The 16,092-nt window shown below is 52.3% G+C and overlaps 1 protein-coding gene across 1 annotated transcript in view; it reads right to left on the minus strand.

Moving 5' to 3' along the window:
* Positions 1-1,887: 1,887 nt before the first annotated feature.
* The window catches only part of LOC101630504 (selection and upkeep of intraepithelial T-cells protein 1-like), a 96,056-nt gene continuing 81,851 nt past the window's right edge, over positions 1,888-16,092 (minus strand). Inside the window, 2 exon segments of the mRNA XM_012722119.1 lie at positions 1,888-2,064; positions 2,162-2,280. Coding sequence (XP_012577573.1) covers positions 1,888-2,064; positions 2,162-2,280 — 296 coding nt within the window.

Raw genomic sequence — 16,092 nt, forward strand, 5'->3', positions numbered from 1 at the left:
GCCATAGCTCTGAGTTCAAGGGAGAGGATCTCTCTTATATCACATGGGCCTTAAGATTACCTCAGCAGCAGTACTCTGGGCTAGGCTATACCTCCTGGAACTCCAGAGCTCACAGAAACAGGGATTGAACGTATTAAGTCTGAACAAAGATCTACAAAGAGAATTGTTGCGAGGTAATAACTGTTTGGTGTCATTGAAGAGAAGAGAAGTTAGGGAAGAGAAAGATGAAGTTAGGGAGCAAAGTCATGCCAGTTTATAGGGGCTTTGAACCCCAGACAAGAACCCCAGGGGTCCTACTATAGAACTGATGGCCAGAAGTTATGGCCAGAGTTAAAACGTCACATCACTGGCGAGCACAGTTGGTGAGCAAACAGTGTTTGTTAACCTAGTGAGACATGACTAATGGAGTGAAAGGCCAGTATTTTCTTACCCCCAACCTCATAGGTTCCTCTGCCTCCACCCCCCACCCAGGAATCTAGCACATAGTAGGTGACCATTAAATGTTGGTTAAGCATTGATGACATCTGTGCCAATTGGAAGAAAGGGGTGTGTTTCCTTGAACAGGGAAGTTCCCTCATGCAGGCACTGTTTCCTTGACACCAAGGGCCTGATCTGAAAGCGGGGAGCCTGAGACAGCAGGTGAGGGACAGCAGCGGCTCCCTAACAAGGGTCTACTTCCCTTAATGCTGGTGTCTGCCCGGCACATACCCTGGATGGTATGTGCAGCCTGGTGCAGCTTGCCTGAAAGCCAAGTGTGGATAGGGAGCGCGCTCGCCTCTACTACCAGACGGACATATGTGCAACAGCCGCATGTGTGTCGGTGTGAACACTCCCTGTGCGTGCTGCCTCCTAGCAGTAGATTAGCTGGTCCTTCAGAGACCAGCCACACTCCTAAGGAAACCCAGCCTGGAGGCCAGGCTGGGAGGTTCTCAATGTGGCAGGGCAGGTCTTTTCTCTAGCACCCTCCCTGGCTAGGCGTTTATGCAGAACTGGTGATCAGCACCTAGGTAACATCTGGCTTTGCCTGAGCCCTGGAGGGAAGAGAGGGGGATGAAGCTGGGGCTTTGCAAGATAAGTGTCTGGAGCCCAGAGAAGACAGGGGAGGGCACAGTCAGCAGAAAAGCAGCTCGGGTCTCCAGAGGCACACAGTGCAGCAGGGAGTGCAAGACCTCGGCTGTCACACACACCCGGACTTGCCCGTAGACCTGGGGGTTTGTGCTGAGTCGTCAGCACAGAGCTGATGGGGACCCAGATGCACGTGGAGTGGTGAAATAACTGAGAGTCAGCAGACCAGCTGGGATGGCCACATGTGGGGTCGGCTGGCTGGACTTCAGCCCCTTTCCTGAGCCTTCCGAAGGATGCATTCTAGGCCACCGCCATGGAGCTGTTCTCAGGAAAGGGCAGCCCACCCTGCCCCGCCAGGCCCTCCGGGTCCTCCTCCAGCCCTCCTGGGAGTCTCCAGCTGGCTGTTTGTTTGCACAGCTGGTGTTGGGGTAGAGGATTGGGGTGGGGTTGGGACCACTGAATACCCATAAGCCAATGAAAGTAGCCCGGATGGTGGAAAGGACCCACAGATCCAAATAGGATGTGGAATCTGTGGCTACTGCTGTGAGTGACAGGCTCCTAGGAGCCTCTGTGTGCTCACTGTACAATGGAAGGACTATGCACAGAGCAGCATTTGGGAGAACCAAGTAACCTGCCTAGCGCCCGACACACAGTGGAGACTACAAATGTTAGTTCCCTTCTGTTTCTTCACTTTTGTCCTGTTTTTAGTTCTGCAGAGCTGTCCACCAGCCACGCAGTCTGGGCTGGCCACCGTCAGCGGACACTGTGGGCGCCGACGCCATGGTGAATGAGGTAGGCCCAGCTCTCGATCACCTTCTCAACTCAAGGCACAGAGGAGGACAATGGAGCACAGAAAGTGGGGAGAGGGTCGCTTCTCAGAGGCGCTGCCTGGAAGGATTCTCCTGAGGGGGGCTGCTTCTCCAGAGGGTCGAGGGTCGGGGGCTGCTTCTCCTGAGGGGTCGGGGGCTGCTTCTCCTGAGGGGTCAGGGGCTGCTTCTCCTGAGGGGTTGGAGAAGCTCAGGGTGCCTGAGCAGTTGGGCAGTTTCTCTCCTTTTAATTACTGCCTCCTCCATGAAGCTGCTGAGCTTCCACCTACCCTCACAAGTTTCACCCTTTCCTGTTCAGCCTGTGAGATGAGCAGAGCGTCCCCTGACTCCATGTCCACGCTGGACTCGGAGAAGCCAGTGGCCAGTGTCAAGATGTCATCGAATTCAGCTGTGAGTGCAGGGTCTGAGCCCTTTCCAACAAGCAGCCTGGGTTTGCTTCTTCCTGGGGCCTCTCTGCCTTTACCCCTCCCCTCCACCCCTGCCCCTTAGAACAATTATCACCTTGATCCTAATTATTTGTTTACTGAGCTTTTGTCTCTGCAGCCTAGAAACCCTCAGGAGCTGGCAGTGTCTGATCCCTATCTGCTACCACTGACTCAGGCTCCCGGGAACATTACCATGGGGCTAGATCAGAAGCAAACACAGTGCTCTCACCCCACCCCTCCCCCACGCCCCTCAGTCTAGCAGTCTGCGATGGGAACACTTACCTTCTCTCCAGATTCCACCCCGCAGCAAACTCGCCTGTGGGGCCAGGTCCCTCTTTCCTTTCTTCCTCATCCCAGGTGCTCTGGGGCCAACAGGATGTGAGGAGGCCTGCAGGACGTGTGGGACCACACATGGACAGCCACGCTGGCCAAGTCAGGAGGCCAGGGCATATGAGCTCCTGACTCACACCGAGAAAGGATGAAGGCCAGGGAAGGGAGCCGGGCCTGACAAGAAGTCACACCTCATAAACCCAGTAAGAACCAGTATGGTTTGGCAAAAGAGCTTAAGGAATTTAGGGTTGGGACAAAGTGCTCAAAGAATAGGCGGAGCAGGGGGCAGATTTGGCCAGTTCCTCAATGTGGGTCTCTCTTGTGGGCATTCCAGTCACCGCTGCTATACCTCATCAGACACAGTGACTCTGGGCCCTTTGCTTGGGTGCCGGCAGGCCCTGGCAGGAGCTCGCCCAGGGCGTGACCGATGGGCTGTGAGGCAGGCTGACTTGTAGATGGGAATGCGATTCATGGCAGATCAGACAGAACCCAGGAGAAATGGGCCTGGTGATGGATGCTCTGAGACCATCCTGTTAGCTTTTGCTCTGTCTCCCCTGTACACCCCCCCCTCCACCCCCTCTTCTTGGTCATTGGCCAGTGGGCGGGGGTGGGTGAGCGGAAGAGTCAGCAGATTCATCAGACAGGGAATGTCGGGAGGCGTGAACCATCAGTTCATGAATCAGCTCAGCTCAGGGGGCTCCTGACAGCTGGACACAGTGCAGTGGCGTCTGGAGGCTGTCCCCCAGGAACTGTGGCCCAGAGGGGAGGAGGGGGTATCTGGGACAAGACAGACCAGGTCTCAAATCCTAGCACTGCCACTCGCCAGCTCTGTGACCTTCGACGAACCACTTGACTTCTCTGAGCCTCATTGTCATCCTCTGTTAATTGTGGATAATAGAAACCTTCATACCTAACTCACAAGTTGTGGAGAGGATCAAGCTAGAAAAAGGGTTTCCAGAGTGCTGTCAATGGGTATCATCGCTATAGCCAATGGGGACCACCACTCGAGTCAAGCCTCACTCTGGAAGCTTGCTCTTACTCCGGACTAGTCCTTCACATTGACCTAGCTTAGATTTTAGCCTGATTCGGAGTTAGGCAATGACCTTAGGCCTCCTGATTCACTTCCAGGGGTTAAGAACAGTTAGGAACTGGGCCATCGCTGGGTTGAGACAATGAACTGATCACTGGATGTGGTTGATGAAATCGTGCTCACTCGGGACCTGACCAGACCCTTAGGCTCTCGGTGTGAAGGTTGTGTACTGTGAAGGTTGTGTGCTTGTGGGGAGGCATTGGAAGCTGAGTGTTGTGGATGGGGAATGAGGCCGTGATAAGAAGCTCAGCCCTTGAGGACTGTTGGGGAGAAACATCCCAGATACCAAGTCTGGTCTGTTTATAATTATGTCCTCGTTACCTAATACACATCATCATTGTTGATATTCAGTAAAAACTTGCCAGCTGAAGGGATGAAGGGGTGAGTAGACAACACAGATAATCTTTGTATGTTATCTGCTCCTGGAGCTTCCATGTTCCTGGGAGATTTGGGAGCCATTTGCTCTGGACTACTCAGCTGTCCTGCAAGTTGTTTGTCATCCTCTGTCTGCTTGTGCCGGCTCAGACCATCAGGCCACACACGAAACTTTCTCCTCTTTTTACTATGAACACATAGTTGTGCCAGAGATTTCTCTTTGCTTTGCCATTTCACCAAAGAGTGGGGACTTTATGGGGGCTGGGGAGGGGGTAGGGTTACAAGTGTTTTTTTTTTTTTTATTTTTTTACTTTTACCTGTGTCTCCTAGACTACCCTACCTTCCAGTCTCTCATCTCCCGATCTGTGGTCCCAGCGTCTGGACAATGCAGTCTAGGGTGTACCCCCAGGATCCCACCCTTCCCGTTCATAGCTTTCCTAGCAGGAAGGAGAACTGCCTGTCTGCTTTCCCCATCTCAGAATTCCAAGGAACTTTCCTACCTCTTTCCTTCTGCTTCAATCCCCCTAGGTCCTGTGACTTCTCAGACAAGTGCCCAGAAGGCAGTGAGGTAAATTTAGGGAAGCCCTTTCTCACACAGAACTCGCTAGAATGCCTTGAGGTGCTGAGCTCCCTCATGGGCCATGAGCCAACAGAGGCTATAGAAGGTCCTCAGGGTGCAGCTGTGAATTTTCAACAATTGAGTCAGCTTGGAGCTACTGAAGGACAAGAAAGCCAGGAAGCAGTGGGCCTGGGTCTGTAGCCTCAGCTCTCTCACTGGCACACAGTGTGGGCTTGATGGAATCTTCACTTGTCCCTGTGCCTCAGTTTCTGCATCTATATGTGGGCCGGGGAGCTGGGGAGGGAGGTCAGACTGTGAGCTCTGAAACATTGTGATTTCCTAGTATCTCCAGGGTGCAAGGTGATTTGTTTTTAATGCAGCAGGAACTGAGTGTCAAGTTCATGGGACATTGAGAGTGACTGGCTCTTCTTATCTCTCTGGCCCTGGGCCAAGTCTTCGAGTCTTCGCTCTGTCTGGTTGCAGCAGAGGGGGAAGGGGTACCCAGATCCTCCTTTGGTCGGAGAAAGGGAAGAGGCCTCAGCATCTGGGAGGATGGAGGGGCTGGAAGCAGCTGACCTGTGGAGGCCAGAAGGCAGCAGGCCAGGACACATGGCCTGGGGGTGTGGTGAGGTGGGCTGGGGGAGGAGGGCTGTGGAGAGGACTTTCTGCATTTCTGTAGCAGCCCTTCAGGGAGGATGCTCAGCTCCTGGATTGGAGCTGTGAGCTGCCCTGTCTCCTCCTGGTAACGCAGATCCCAAGGGAGGATGCGGAATAGCATGGCTCTCGCTGACTCTTTCAGTGAGATTTGTTCTAATATTCTAAACGTTTACCCTTCCAAGATCTCACAGCACCCTTAAATTATTAGTACGCATTTTTTTCAGCAACTACCACATATCAGTTTTATGCTGGGCATCATGATAACAGTGATGAATAAGAATGAAGTGACTTTTGGCGTTGGCCCTGCCTGCTTCTGGGACCTCAGCCAACATGCCCAGCACCTGCAGCAATCCAAAGGCCAGAGGGCAGGCAATACCTGCCTGGTGGGAGGTCTCCTGAGTCAGCATCCAGAGACTTGTAGGCTAGTGGCAGAGAAGCTCCTCCTGGCTCTGAGGAGCACCTGAGGAACAGGTTCTTCCTGGCCAGGTGAAATGCATGGCCTCAGGGCATGCAGCCTCAGTCTGGGAGGGCCTGGATGTGGTGAAGAGAGCCAGTGATGCCTGGGAGACCCACCCAGCAGAACCTACTAGCCCTGTTCAAGGGGACTTCTGGGCCCCAGTTTGCAGAAACATCACTGGTGACAATGAGTCAGAAAAGAACTCAGCCTGTGGTCCCAAACTCAAGAAGGATGACTAAAGTTGGTGCTTTCAATTACTGAATGAACAGGAGGATAAGGCAGCCATCCCCTGCACTGTCCCTTGTGACCTGGGCCCAGTTCTTTACTCCAGTGATTAGAAAGCCTAGAGCCAATCTTTGCTTTATAAAACATATTTACCAATAAGTCCTTTGGAAGTTGTGAGGAAGGCAAGGCGGGAGGGAGGGAGGAAGGTAGAAAGAAAGGCGAGGAGGAAGGGTGGTCCCAGAGACATGCGCAGCCAGAGACTAGCATATGGCACAGAGAGTGCACCCAGGGATAGCCCCCCCAAAGGCTGTGGTGGGTGATGTCGTGGGTTTTTTTTTTTTTTTTGAGTTTGGGGTCCTTGGGTTCACTCTGGGGAAGGCTTCACCAGAGCTCCCCTTTCAGCGGCACACGCGAGATTCTTCACAGACAGTTATATTTAAAGAAGTTTATTAGAGAGAGACAAGAGAGGAAAGACACTTGCATAGGTGCAAGTGGGCAGGAATAGCTGCTCCGGAAGGGACAGGTCTGCAGAGAGAGACCCGCATGGCTGCAGTCAGGTGGCCTTAGGAGAGAGGCCTCCGATGAGGGGGTCAAGGCAGAGAAGTCCTGGCATGGTCACGGGCAGGCAGGAGGCTGCTGCCCTGCAGAGGGAGAGAGGGGGTGGAAAGAAGCACAGGTGGGCACAGGTGGGCAGAGGAGCGGCTGCCCCATGCTGGTGGAGAGACTGCCCTGATATAGACAGCTTCTCTCTAGGAGGGGCTTACGCCTGGTGAGCCTATGTTTGCTGACTTTGCAGAGAATCTGAGAGGATCAGAGATTCCAGAGTGAGCTTCATCTCCATCTTCATGTCCTTATCTTTACCTGGGCACCAGGCACCTGGCTTTGGTGCCTGAGGATCTTGATTTTATGGCTGTGTCAATTGCTGCACTAGCCCCTTCTCCTTATCCCCTTTGTGTGACTCAGTCTTGTGGTGCCTCCCCTGCATTCCTTCCTCTATCATTTGGGACCAGGAGCTGGACCCACGTGTGTGGTGCCACACAACGGATTTGTAAATCTAAGCAGGAATTTCTTTTAACGTGGGAATGTGGGAGGGAAACTGGCATGTTCCAAGGGGAAGGAGCCATGTGTGTAAATCCGCCATGGGGAGAGAGCGAGGGTCCTTCTGGGGCCTGCAGGGGCTGTTTGGGTGTGAATTGTGAAGGAGCACAGGGTTGAGGAGTTATGGGGGTGAGTGTGGGACACGGTGTGGAACTAGGGCTACGAAGGGAAACTGGGACCAGCAGGGCCATGAGGGAGCAGGAGGCTGAGCACTGCCCCGTGGCAGTCAGAGCCAGCGAAGGCTCTGAATGGGGTGAGTGGGTGAGTCCGAGAAGGTGGCAGGGACACCGAGAAGGTGGCAGGGACACTGTGGGAAGGTGAACTCCACTGAGGAGACTGGCGGCAAATCGGGGCAGTGGCCCAATGAACCAGGTGGGAGACGATTATAAACGGGCTGCAGCAGTGGAAAGGAAAATGGTGTGAAATAGAGGGCCGTGAGATTTTGAGGAAGTGGATCAGTAGCCCCGATTTCCCACAAACCCTGCTTTCTAAATGATTTTGTTCTCTAAATCCACCGTATCTATTAATAATCAAATTCATCACATCCATTCAAATAATGATAATAAGGGACTGCTATGTGCTGGGACAGGCTTCCTTCAGCCAGCTCTTTAGACACCCTGAACCGTCACATCGTAACAGCCAAGCAGAACTCTGGGTCATTTCACCTTATTTAGTCATTACAGTGGCAGCTAATGTGGAGACATCTGAGTTTATCGGTTTTAAGTATCTGAAAGTTGTAGTCGGTCACCTGGACCTGGAATCTCTGGTATCACTCTCTAAATGGTTGTCCACATTCTGGATCCAGAAAGATCTTTCTGGAGTGAAAATTAGATTGTGCCTTAAAATTCCTTGGCAGTGCCAGGATTCTTCTGCCTTCTCTCTCAGCTGTCTCTCCTCGCTGAACCTCTTCCACGCTCACAGATACCACCTGGGTGCTACTTATTTACTCAAAACACATCTCACAGATTGAACGGTGACCTTGAATCCTACTCAACAACCCCAAACTCGTTGCCTTAACTGCACCCAGCCTCCTAGTTCTTCTAGTCTACTGAGTGCTTTTTCCAGTCATGTGATAATCACCCTGGTGATCTCTTCCCCCTCTTACCTGCATGTCCAACCCTTCACCCAATTATTCTGGTTTCCTATTCCTTTCTAAATCTGCCGTCAACCTCCCCACTGGTCTCAACCCCCACACTGTCTTGTTGGAATCCTCTTAGGAGTCTCTTATCTGGAATCTCTGCCTCCATCCTGCTTCTCTCTAAGTCAGTCTCTGTGCAGCAGCCAAAGGGGCCCTTTAAAATGTAAAACAGATCATGTTACAAATCAAGCATTTGGCACTGCTCTTAAAATATCATACTTGTCCGGGCCCAATATGATCTGACCCTTTCTACCTGAGATGGACTTACTGTGGCCAGCTAGCTGTGCTGGAACTACATTTCCCAGAATTCCTTTCACTGCACACTCCAAGGTTCTAGGGTGGCGGGATCCATCTGCAGATTTAGAAGGAGAGAAGTGAAGCCACACTTGTCTTCTTTCACACTTGGGAGGATAATGCAGAGTCTAAGCTCTGATCGAATTATGGTGTTGTGACGAAACTGTAGTTCCTCTATCGCCTGCCATCTTCTCCTTGCCCAGGGAAGTATTTAGCTCCATGGTGAAGGGACCCCACTTTCCCTGCCAGTCACTGGCATAACCCAAGGAGGAGTTTTGGAAGCAGAGAGACCTCTCAGATCCCATCTTTTCCATCTTTCTTCTTGGACTGCCTCAATGCTGACATCAGGCCCCACATTCACAGACAAAACAGCCTCTGATAGACTGTTAAACCACCTGCCACCTGTGATCTCCTTGACAGCTCTGCTTCTCTGACTGAAGCTTGACCCGTGCCCTACTCTCTGGAATCATCGAGACTCAGTTCCAAGCATGCTCAAGGCTTGCCAACTGTCCTGGCCTTCTCTTTGTTTATTGTTTGTTTTCTTGAACACCTGATATTCTTCCCATTCCTGAGACTTTACATGTACTCTTTTTCCTAACTGCAGTCACTTTGCTGACCAACTCCTGTTCATCCTGTGACCCACAGGTCTGCTATGTTTATTTATGGTCCTAAATATTTCTATGATTGTCACTTTAACAGGGAGAGAGAGAGAGAGAGAGAGAGAGAGAGTGTGTGTGTGTGTGTGTGTGTGTGTGTGTGTGTGTTGCGATCATTTGGGTTATATCTATTTCCCAGTAAACTATAATCTTCTGTAGCCAAAAATCCAACGGAATGATTCACCTTCCATATCCTTACCTAGCAAGGTGGTTGACGTAGTAGTTCTTTAACATTTGACTGATTTAATAGCTTAATGAAAGAACAAATAGACAAAGGCAAAATAGGATAAGAAAAAGGATGTAAGAAAGAAAGAGAAATTGAAAAAAATAAAGAAAAGGGAAGAGAAAGAAGTTTGTTGGGATTTTAGCGAAGTTGGTACTGCTCCAGGAAGGTTTTCCCAGGCGGGCCGGTCAGCTCAGAGTCCCTTCTGACACTGGGCTTTGAGCATCCCTTCTTCCTCCTCTCCCCCATCAGGCTCTGAGCTCCCTGAGATGGGGCTGGCCGGGAGTAGGTGGAGAGTGGCAGAGGGTCTGAACTTTTGGTAAAGTCTGAACCCCTTAGCATGGCTTTCCAGGCCTTTCACCATGAACACTGCCCACTGACTTGGCTCACCTCTTCTCAAAGTCTTTAGCAACACCGGGACAAGCCACATTCCCTCCGGCTTCCAAGGCTCTCACAGGCGGTTTCTTCTATCTTGGCTGACTTCCCTTCTATGACTGGCAAAGTCTAGATTTTCTTCCAGGCCTTCACATAGGCCCAGGCCCCACTAGACGTGTGGAGGGCGGGGTCTGGTGGGGGGGAGGTGCGGGGAGGGCTCACTTAGGCAATAGCGTTGACTGACTTTTCCACTGGGTTTTTCCTCCCCAGTGCTTTTCGATGATTTAGTGGTTTGCCAAAAATAACATGTCAATAAACTAGATATTGTTTCCCTGGGTTATGGGACACCTGTCCCACCACTGCCAATTCTTCCTCAGCTCTGCCTCTGTACTGTGGCCCTAAAGCACCTGCCTCATTTTGCCTCCTCTCAGCTCCATGCCTTCTCCTTTGCATAGGTCCTGGAGTGAATGTGAGATCATCTCTGAAGGTGAGCCAGAGTCCCCATGGTGACCCTGCATTCGCTCATTCATTCTTTATTCCTTTTGGATGGAGCACTAGAGGTCTAGGATTAACAGTATCTGTCTTGGTGAGAGATCCTAAACAGACAATCACAGTCTCGTGTCACAGAGGGGATCATAAGGGCTATAGAAGGACTCGGAGCGACAAGGGAGGATTTTCAGAGGCATCGACATCCAAACTACACCAGAGGATTATAGGATTTGGCTACACAAAGGTATATGGATGTCCTGAGAGGACAGATCAGCAAGTAGGACCTGGAGGCATAAGAGGAGCAGCTGGTACAGGTCCCGGAGCTGGGCAGGGCGAGCTGAGCCTGGCATATCAGAAGGCACAGGGGAAAGGTTGGCTGGGACTCATCCCGAAGGGACTTAGCCAGGATAACAAATATGAACTTTACCCAGAGGGTAGGGAGAGCCACTGATAGGTCTTTGCCCAATAGGAAAAGGGAAGAAGCAAACTTGGCTTTATTTTGCTTGGAGAATTGCATTCGAAGAACACCCTGCATTCATCTTACAGGGCCACCTCGGCCCTGCCCTTGTCTACCCCAAACCCAACTCTCCCTCACCCGCAGGTCTCTTCATCTAGAAAATGAGGTGTCTGACCCAGGTGATCTCGAAAGTGCTGCTAGCTCTGAGATGCTTTGATTCTGTGATATTCTGTTTGATTAGTTAATTAATTGACTGAATACCACTTATTGAGCAGGTTGGGCACATGCTTTGTTGGGTGTTTTGGAAACATTCAGGCTCCCCTTGCTGCCCTGCAGGAGCGCCGTGTGCTGACGGTACACACTTCTGTGCCCATGACACAGAGCGGTGAGCTCAGAGCTGGCGCGCAGCACGGAGGGAGAATGATTCATTCTCCCTTAGGGATCTGGAGGCGGTTTCAGAGAGGAGACAGCAGATGAGCTGGGCCTTGAAGGATGCGCTGGGGATGAAGATAGGGCCTGCTTTGTTTAGGAAGGATGAGTCACCTGGGGGACTAGAGGCAGGAAATGAGGCCCAGAGACAGGTAGCCTCCAGGCAACCGGGCCCTGAGTGGCCTGCACAGGGTGTGCTCTGTCCTCTGCTAGGCCTGGGGTGAGTGGAGGAGGGGCCAACTTCTGTGCTATCTTTGGGGGGCTGGTTTGGTCTTTGGGTGGACTTTGTTTTGTTGGCAGGAATCAAAGTCAGGTAACGTGTGCTGGAAAAGAGGTCGTTTTAGAGTCCTGGCTCTAGGTCAGGCTGTGCGCCAGGTGGCGAAATATGTGATCTTTCCTGTTTTAGCTCTGATAACAACTCTCCAAGACAGGAATGGTACTCCAGCTTTTTAGAGGGGAAGCCCCGTGTCTGAGGTCACACTGTCAGAGGGGCTGCGCCGGTAGAAGCATACTCTGAAGAACCGGCCAATTGGGCGTTGCCACTAGGCGAGCACCCACGTCTGAGGGCTTCTTCCACCAGTGCTCCTTGCTGGCCTCTGATGATAAAGGCATGTGGGGGAGCAAGCGTTGGGGGCGGAGGAAGCGCCCTTCCCTCTGTCCTGTCACTGGACGCCCTCCAAGAACGGGCACCAGGCTCCCTGCTGCACTAGGTGGGAATAAACTCTTGAACTCCCTGGCGAGATAAAATGCCCTATCTCTTCCCAGTCCTGAGTGTTGGCAGATGGAGCCTCTTGGGCCAACCTCCGGCTGCCTCCACCCCAGCTGTGAGGGAAACTGTCTGCTGAGCAGGCGGGGTGGGCCCTGGGGACCTGCCTGCCCCTGCATCCCAGTGCTGCCCTGTGCCCACACCTGGAGCGCATGTGGATCCAGATGGGTGTGGATGCACGCCCCGGCTCTGCCTCTTCGCTGAGCCGGGACTGCGGGCACATTGCTTCTTCGAGCCCCCATGTCTACTGTCAAGTGAGGGTGCTAGCTTCTCCCAGGGAGCCAGCAAAAGCGGCATGTGGCACAGCAGATGGCCCAGCATGGCGGCGAGGTCACAGGTGGGCCAGACCCAGGCCGCCAGGCTCCAAACTCCAGTCCGGCTTCTCCAGCTGTGTGACTGTGGGCTGTTTCCTCCTCCACTAACCCGGACACAGCAGCAAGCCCCGTGTGGCACCAGTGTGTCATTAGTGTTGCTCCCGTCACCCTCTGCTGGCTCCCCTAGCACCCCCCAGTTCTGCTCTGGGGGGCCCGGTGTCTCTCCTTCTTCTCTTCCCCTGAACATGCTCTCTTTCTCTGCCTCAACTCAGGAGTAGGAGGCTCTGAGGCCCCTTCCCAGCATGTGGGGGATTGACACTAGGGAGGGACCGAGCCTGTCTGTATCACCCCTGAATATAGACACCAGGCCACAGTGGGGACATGGTCCTGGGGTCCCAGAGAGCTGGGAGAGGGAAGGGGTGTCCTGCTCTACATGCTGACCCTTCACCCCTGCTCCCCCTCCCCCATAGAAGGCCCTAGGCCTCCAGCATCAGACTCAGGGTAGCAAGGCTGGAAGGTGAGCCAGCTTTCCCTGTTGCTGCCAGTGCGCACTGGGTCAGAAGATGAGCCTGCTTGTACTCTGCGGCCCCAGCTCGAGGCGGGCTCTGGCACTGCTGTTGGGAGGGAGCCCTCGATAACCTCTTACACTCCTCCCCCGCCTGCAAAGTCCCACCTGATCACCCACACTCCGGGCCCTCTTATCTCCTTGCTCTAAGCTCCCATCCATTACTGTGCGCAAGTTTTATCTGAGCCGCCTCGGAATGAGGTTGATTTCTAGGAATAATTGGAATAGCTGGCCGGTGACCAGTGTTGCTGCGATTGGGCTGTTGAGGCTTCAGAGCTCACATCTCACTCTTCTCTCCACTCCCAGGCCTTCGTTATCTAGGCGACACTGTTCTTTACCGAGGACTGTGGGGACAGCTCTGGCCACCTTCTCTGCCAGGCTTACAGGCCCTTCCCCACCACCCGCCGCCGTCCACCCTGTCCCCTCCAAAGAGCCGCCAATCTGAGCTGATAAGTTTGGGCCTCCCCAGGTCATACCTTCCCCTTGGTGGTCATTTAGGGTCTTCTTGACCAAATCCCAATTTAACGTCCCTAAGCAGAATCGGAGGAAATCTTTGCCCATTTTTTTGCTCCATCATTCATTCGTTCAACCACTGTTGTGTAGTGATCTTAACCCAGTCTTCCAAAGACCACTAAGAATACAGACAGGCATGGAGTATGGACTTTGTCCTTAGGGAGCTCAGGGGAGAAGCAGCTTCACAAACAGGTCATTTGTTCTGGAGAAGTGAAGTCGTAGAGGGGGGATGAACAGTGCTGTGAGATCACTGAGGGCTCTCACCCAGCCTGAGGTTAGTGAGGTGGGCATTCTGGAAGGCAGGTGAGGATGTAGAGTTAGATCCTGAAGGATACACAGGCCAGATAGGCAAAGGAACCTTCCCTTGTTCAACAATACTGACCTCTTGAGCCAGAACAATCCAAATGTTGATTCCTCCAAGACTTGTCTGCTCTCTCTCCAGGCTGGTCTCAGGAGCCAGCAGCCTGTGAGTCTCACAGGGCCACACTTAGGGGAGCTCCTCACTAGGCTTAGTCCCCTGCTAGCCTTGCTTATCCCTATTTGTTTTTTTTTTTAAAGATTTATTTATTTATACTTTTAAGAAGTGGCGTACAGGCCAGAGATGTGCAGGTGGGGGTGGTGAGAGGATTCACCAGAGACAAAGTAGGGAACAGACATGCAGATGGAGTGAAATACACTGCTGAGGGGAGCAGCGGGCAGGTCAGGAGAGGTCTGCTGGGCCATGTGGGTCAGCTGCAGTGGTGTCAGAGAGCTTCACAGTGCTGCGCTTTAACCCATTGCGCACCAGGGAGGGCCCTATTTGTTTTTATTTTTCACTAGATTCCTCCAAATTATGTTGCATGGCTCCTACCTCAGCTTTTGTCACTTGCATGATGCTTGTACCTCTACACCCTTCATTTCTTCCTGGGGTATACCTACAATCTGGTGGGTCTGACTCATCTCTGTCCTAGAAGGTCTAGCGTACAGGTGGGCACCCGAAAGACCTTGGGGAGATGTGGGTGAAGGCCATGAAGGCCTGCTAGAACACAGCCAGGCGAGCCCACGAAAAAGGCCTGGCCCCGCCTGCACTGAGAGAGGAGGGAGGGGTGTGGCTGGAGGCATCAGAAAATGCTCCCCAGAGGACCTCCTCTGCTCCCCGGTCAAATGTCTCTTCCTGGGGTCTGGTCTCTAAGTTGCATGGCTCCCCTCAACTCCCCCCACCCCATTTTGGACTTGTCCCTAGGCCTTTGGGCATAGCAGAGAGCTGGGAGGTAGGATGACAGCATCTTAATTTCCCTGCTAATTACAAGCGCTGGGAAGAGGGTGCTAAATGCCAGATAATTACTCAGGAGGAGACACGCGCCAGACTCCTGGCTGCTCCCAGGCCCAGGAATTTCACTTTAATGGTTTTCTTTTCTTCTTCCTTAAAGAAAAAAAAAAAGATAAAAAGAGCTAAGGCCCATGGCCCCTCACTCTCTAGCCTTAGGAGGTAGAAAAAGCGGTTCCTGAAGCCCTCATGTTAGGACTTAGATTTCAGCCCTGTAGCACGGGGTCTGGGAGGCCTGAGGCCTGCCAACTCTGTTTGCACTGATTTAGATTGAGGATGTGGAATGGGGTGGGCTAGAGGGGGAACCCCAGTCCTCCCCATCCTGCTGTCACCTCAGACATGCACGTGTGCACACACGTATACCCACACTACCACCGTGGCTCCACTTTAGCAAGTGGGAAAACTGAGTGGCTGTCATGTTCAAGGGGAAAGGCGGGGAGGGCTCCCCTGGGGCCCCCACGGGCTCTGCCATACATCCCGAGGGCGGGCTGGGGGAGGCGGTGTCACCCAGTTGCTTGGCCCTGCGCCCCAAGCCTGCCAGCTTCAGGCAGAGCTTGAAAGGCTCCCAACAGGAAGCGATTAAGTTGATGAGCATTCTTGTGGTCCTGGATTGATACAGCAACGCTCTGTTTCGTAAAGCTGTTGTAATTTCCATAATAACATTTTCCTCTTCTTAAGTAAACTTGGACCCCAGCCCGAGGAATGTGGCTGGCTTTGCCTGGGGAATTCAGGACCTGAGACTTAGAGGGAACACTATAAGGTGGGAAAGGGAAGGGAGCGGCAAAGCCTCCTGCCTGGGGGTTAGGACTGAGGTGGGCCTCTGGCTGAGCGGGAATCTCAGCAGGAGCCATACCTGGCCCATCCTCCTGGATATCCCCATGCTTTTGAGCCTAGTACAGTGGCTGAGAATATGGACTCCAGGGTTTAGTGAAAGGATGACCTGGGTCATCTTAGGTAAGTCACTTAACCTCTCTGCCTCAGTTTCCTCATCTGAAAAAAGGGCTACTAGCAGTATATAACTTATGAGGCTTAAATATATATGCATATTCTCTATGAGACTACCTGGTGCAATGAGTGTGTTAACACATCGTTAGAGGAAAGCCACACAAATGATTGTGTTTCACAAATAACTCAGTTATTTCAGAAATAACTGGGTCCTGTTTCCATAATAAAAATCTTAGCATATTGGAATCACTGGGATAAATAGTACTAAGACTGTGAATGATGGAATCAAACAATAATTAGCAACATGCTGCCTTAGATTCATAGAATCCTGGACTGTGAAACAAAATGATGGTCACATCTTAAGGCCCTTAAGTTCATTCAGTCCTACAGTGACCACCCACTCTGCCGCCACACCTCTGGGGGTCTCATCTTCTCCCTGTGTTCAATTCAAGACTGCTGTTCAATTAGTCATGAACACAGACCTGTTGCCATTGCAAGGCCCTGTCCAGCCCAG

The sequence above is a fragment of the Condylura cristata genome, unplaced genomic scaffold, assembly GCF_000260355.1.
Source record: "Condylura cristata isolate star-nosed mole 26May11 unplaced genomic scaffold, ConCri1.0 scaffold00008, whole genome shotgun sequence".
In the NCBI taxonomy this organism is placed as follows: Eukaryota; Metazoa; Chordata; class Mammalia; order Eulipotyphla; family Talpidae; genus Condylura; species Condylura cristata.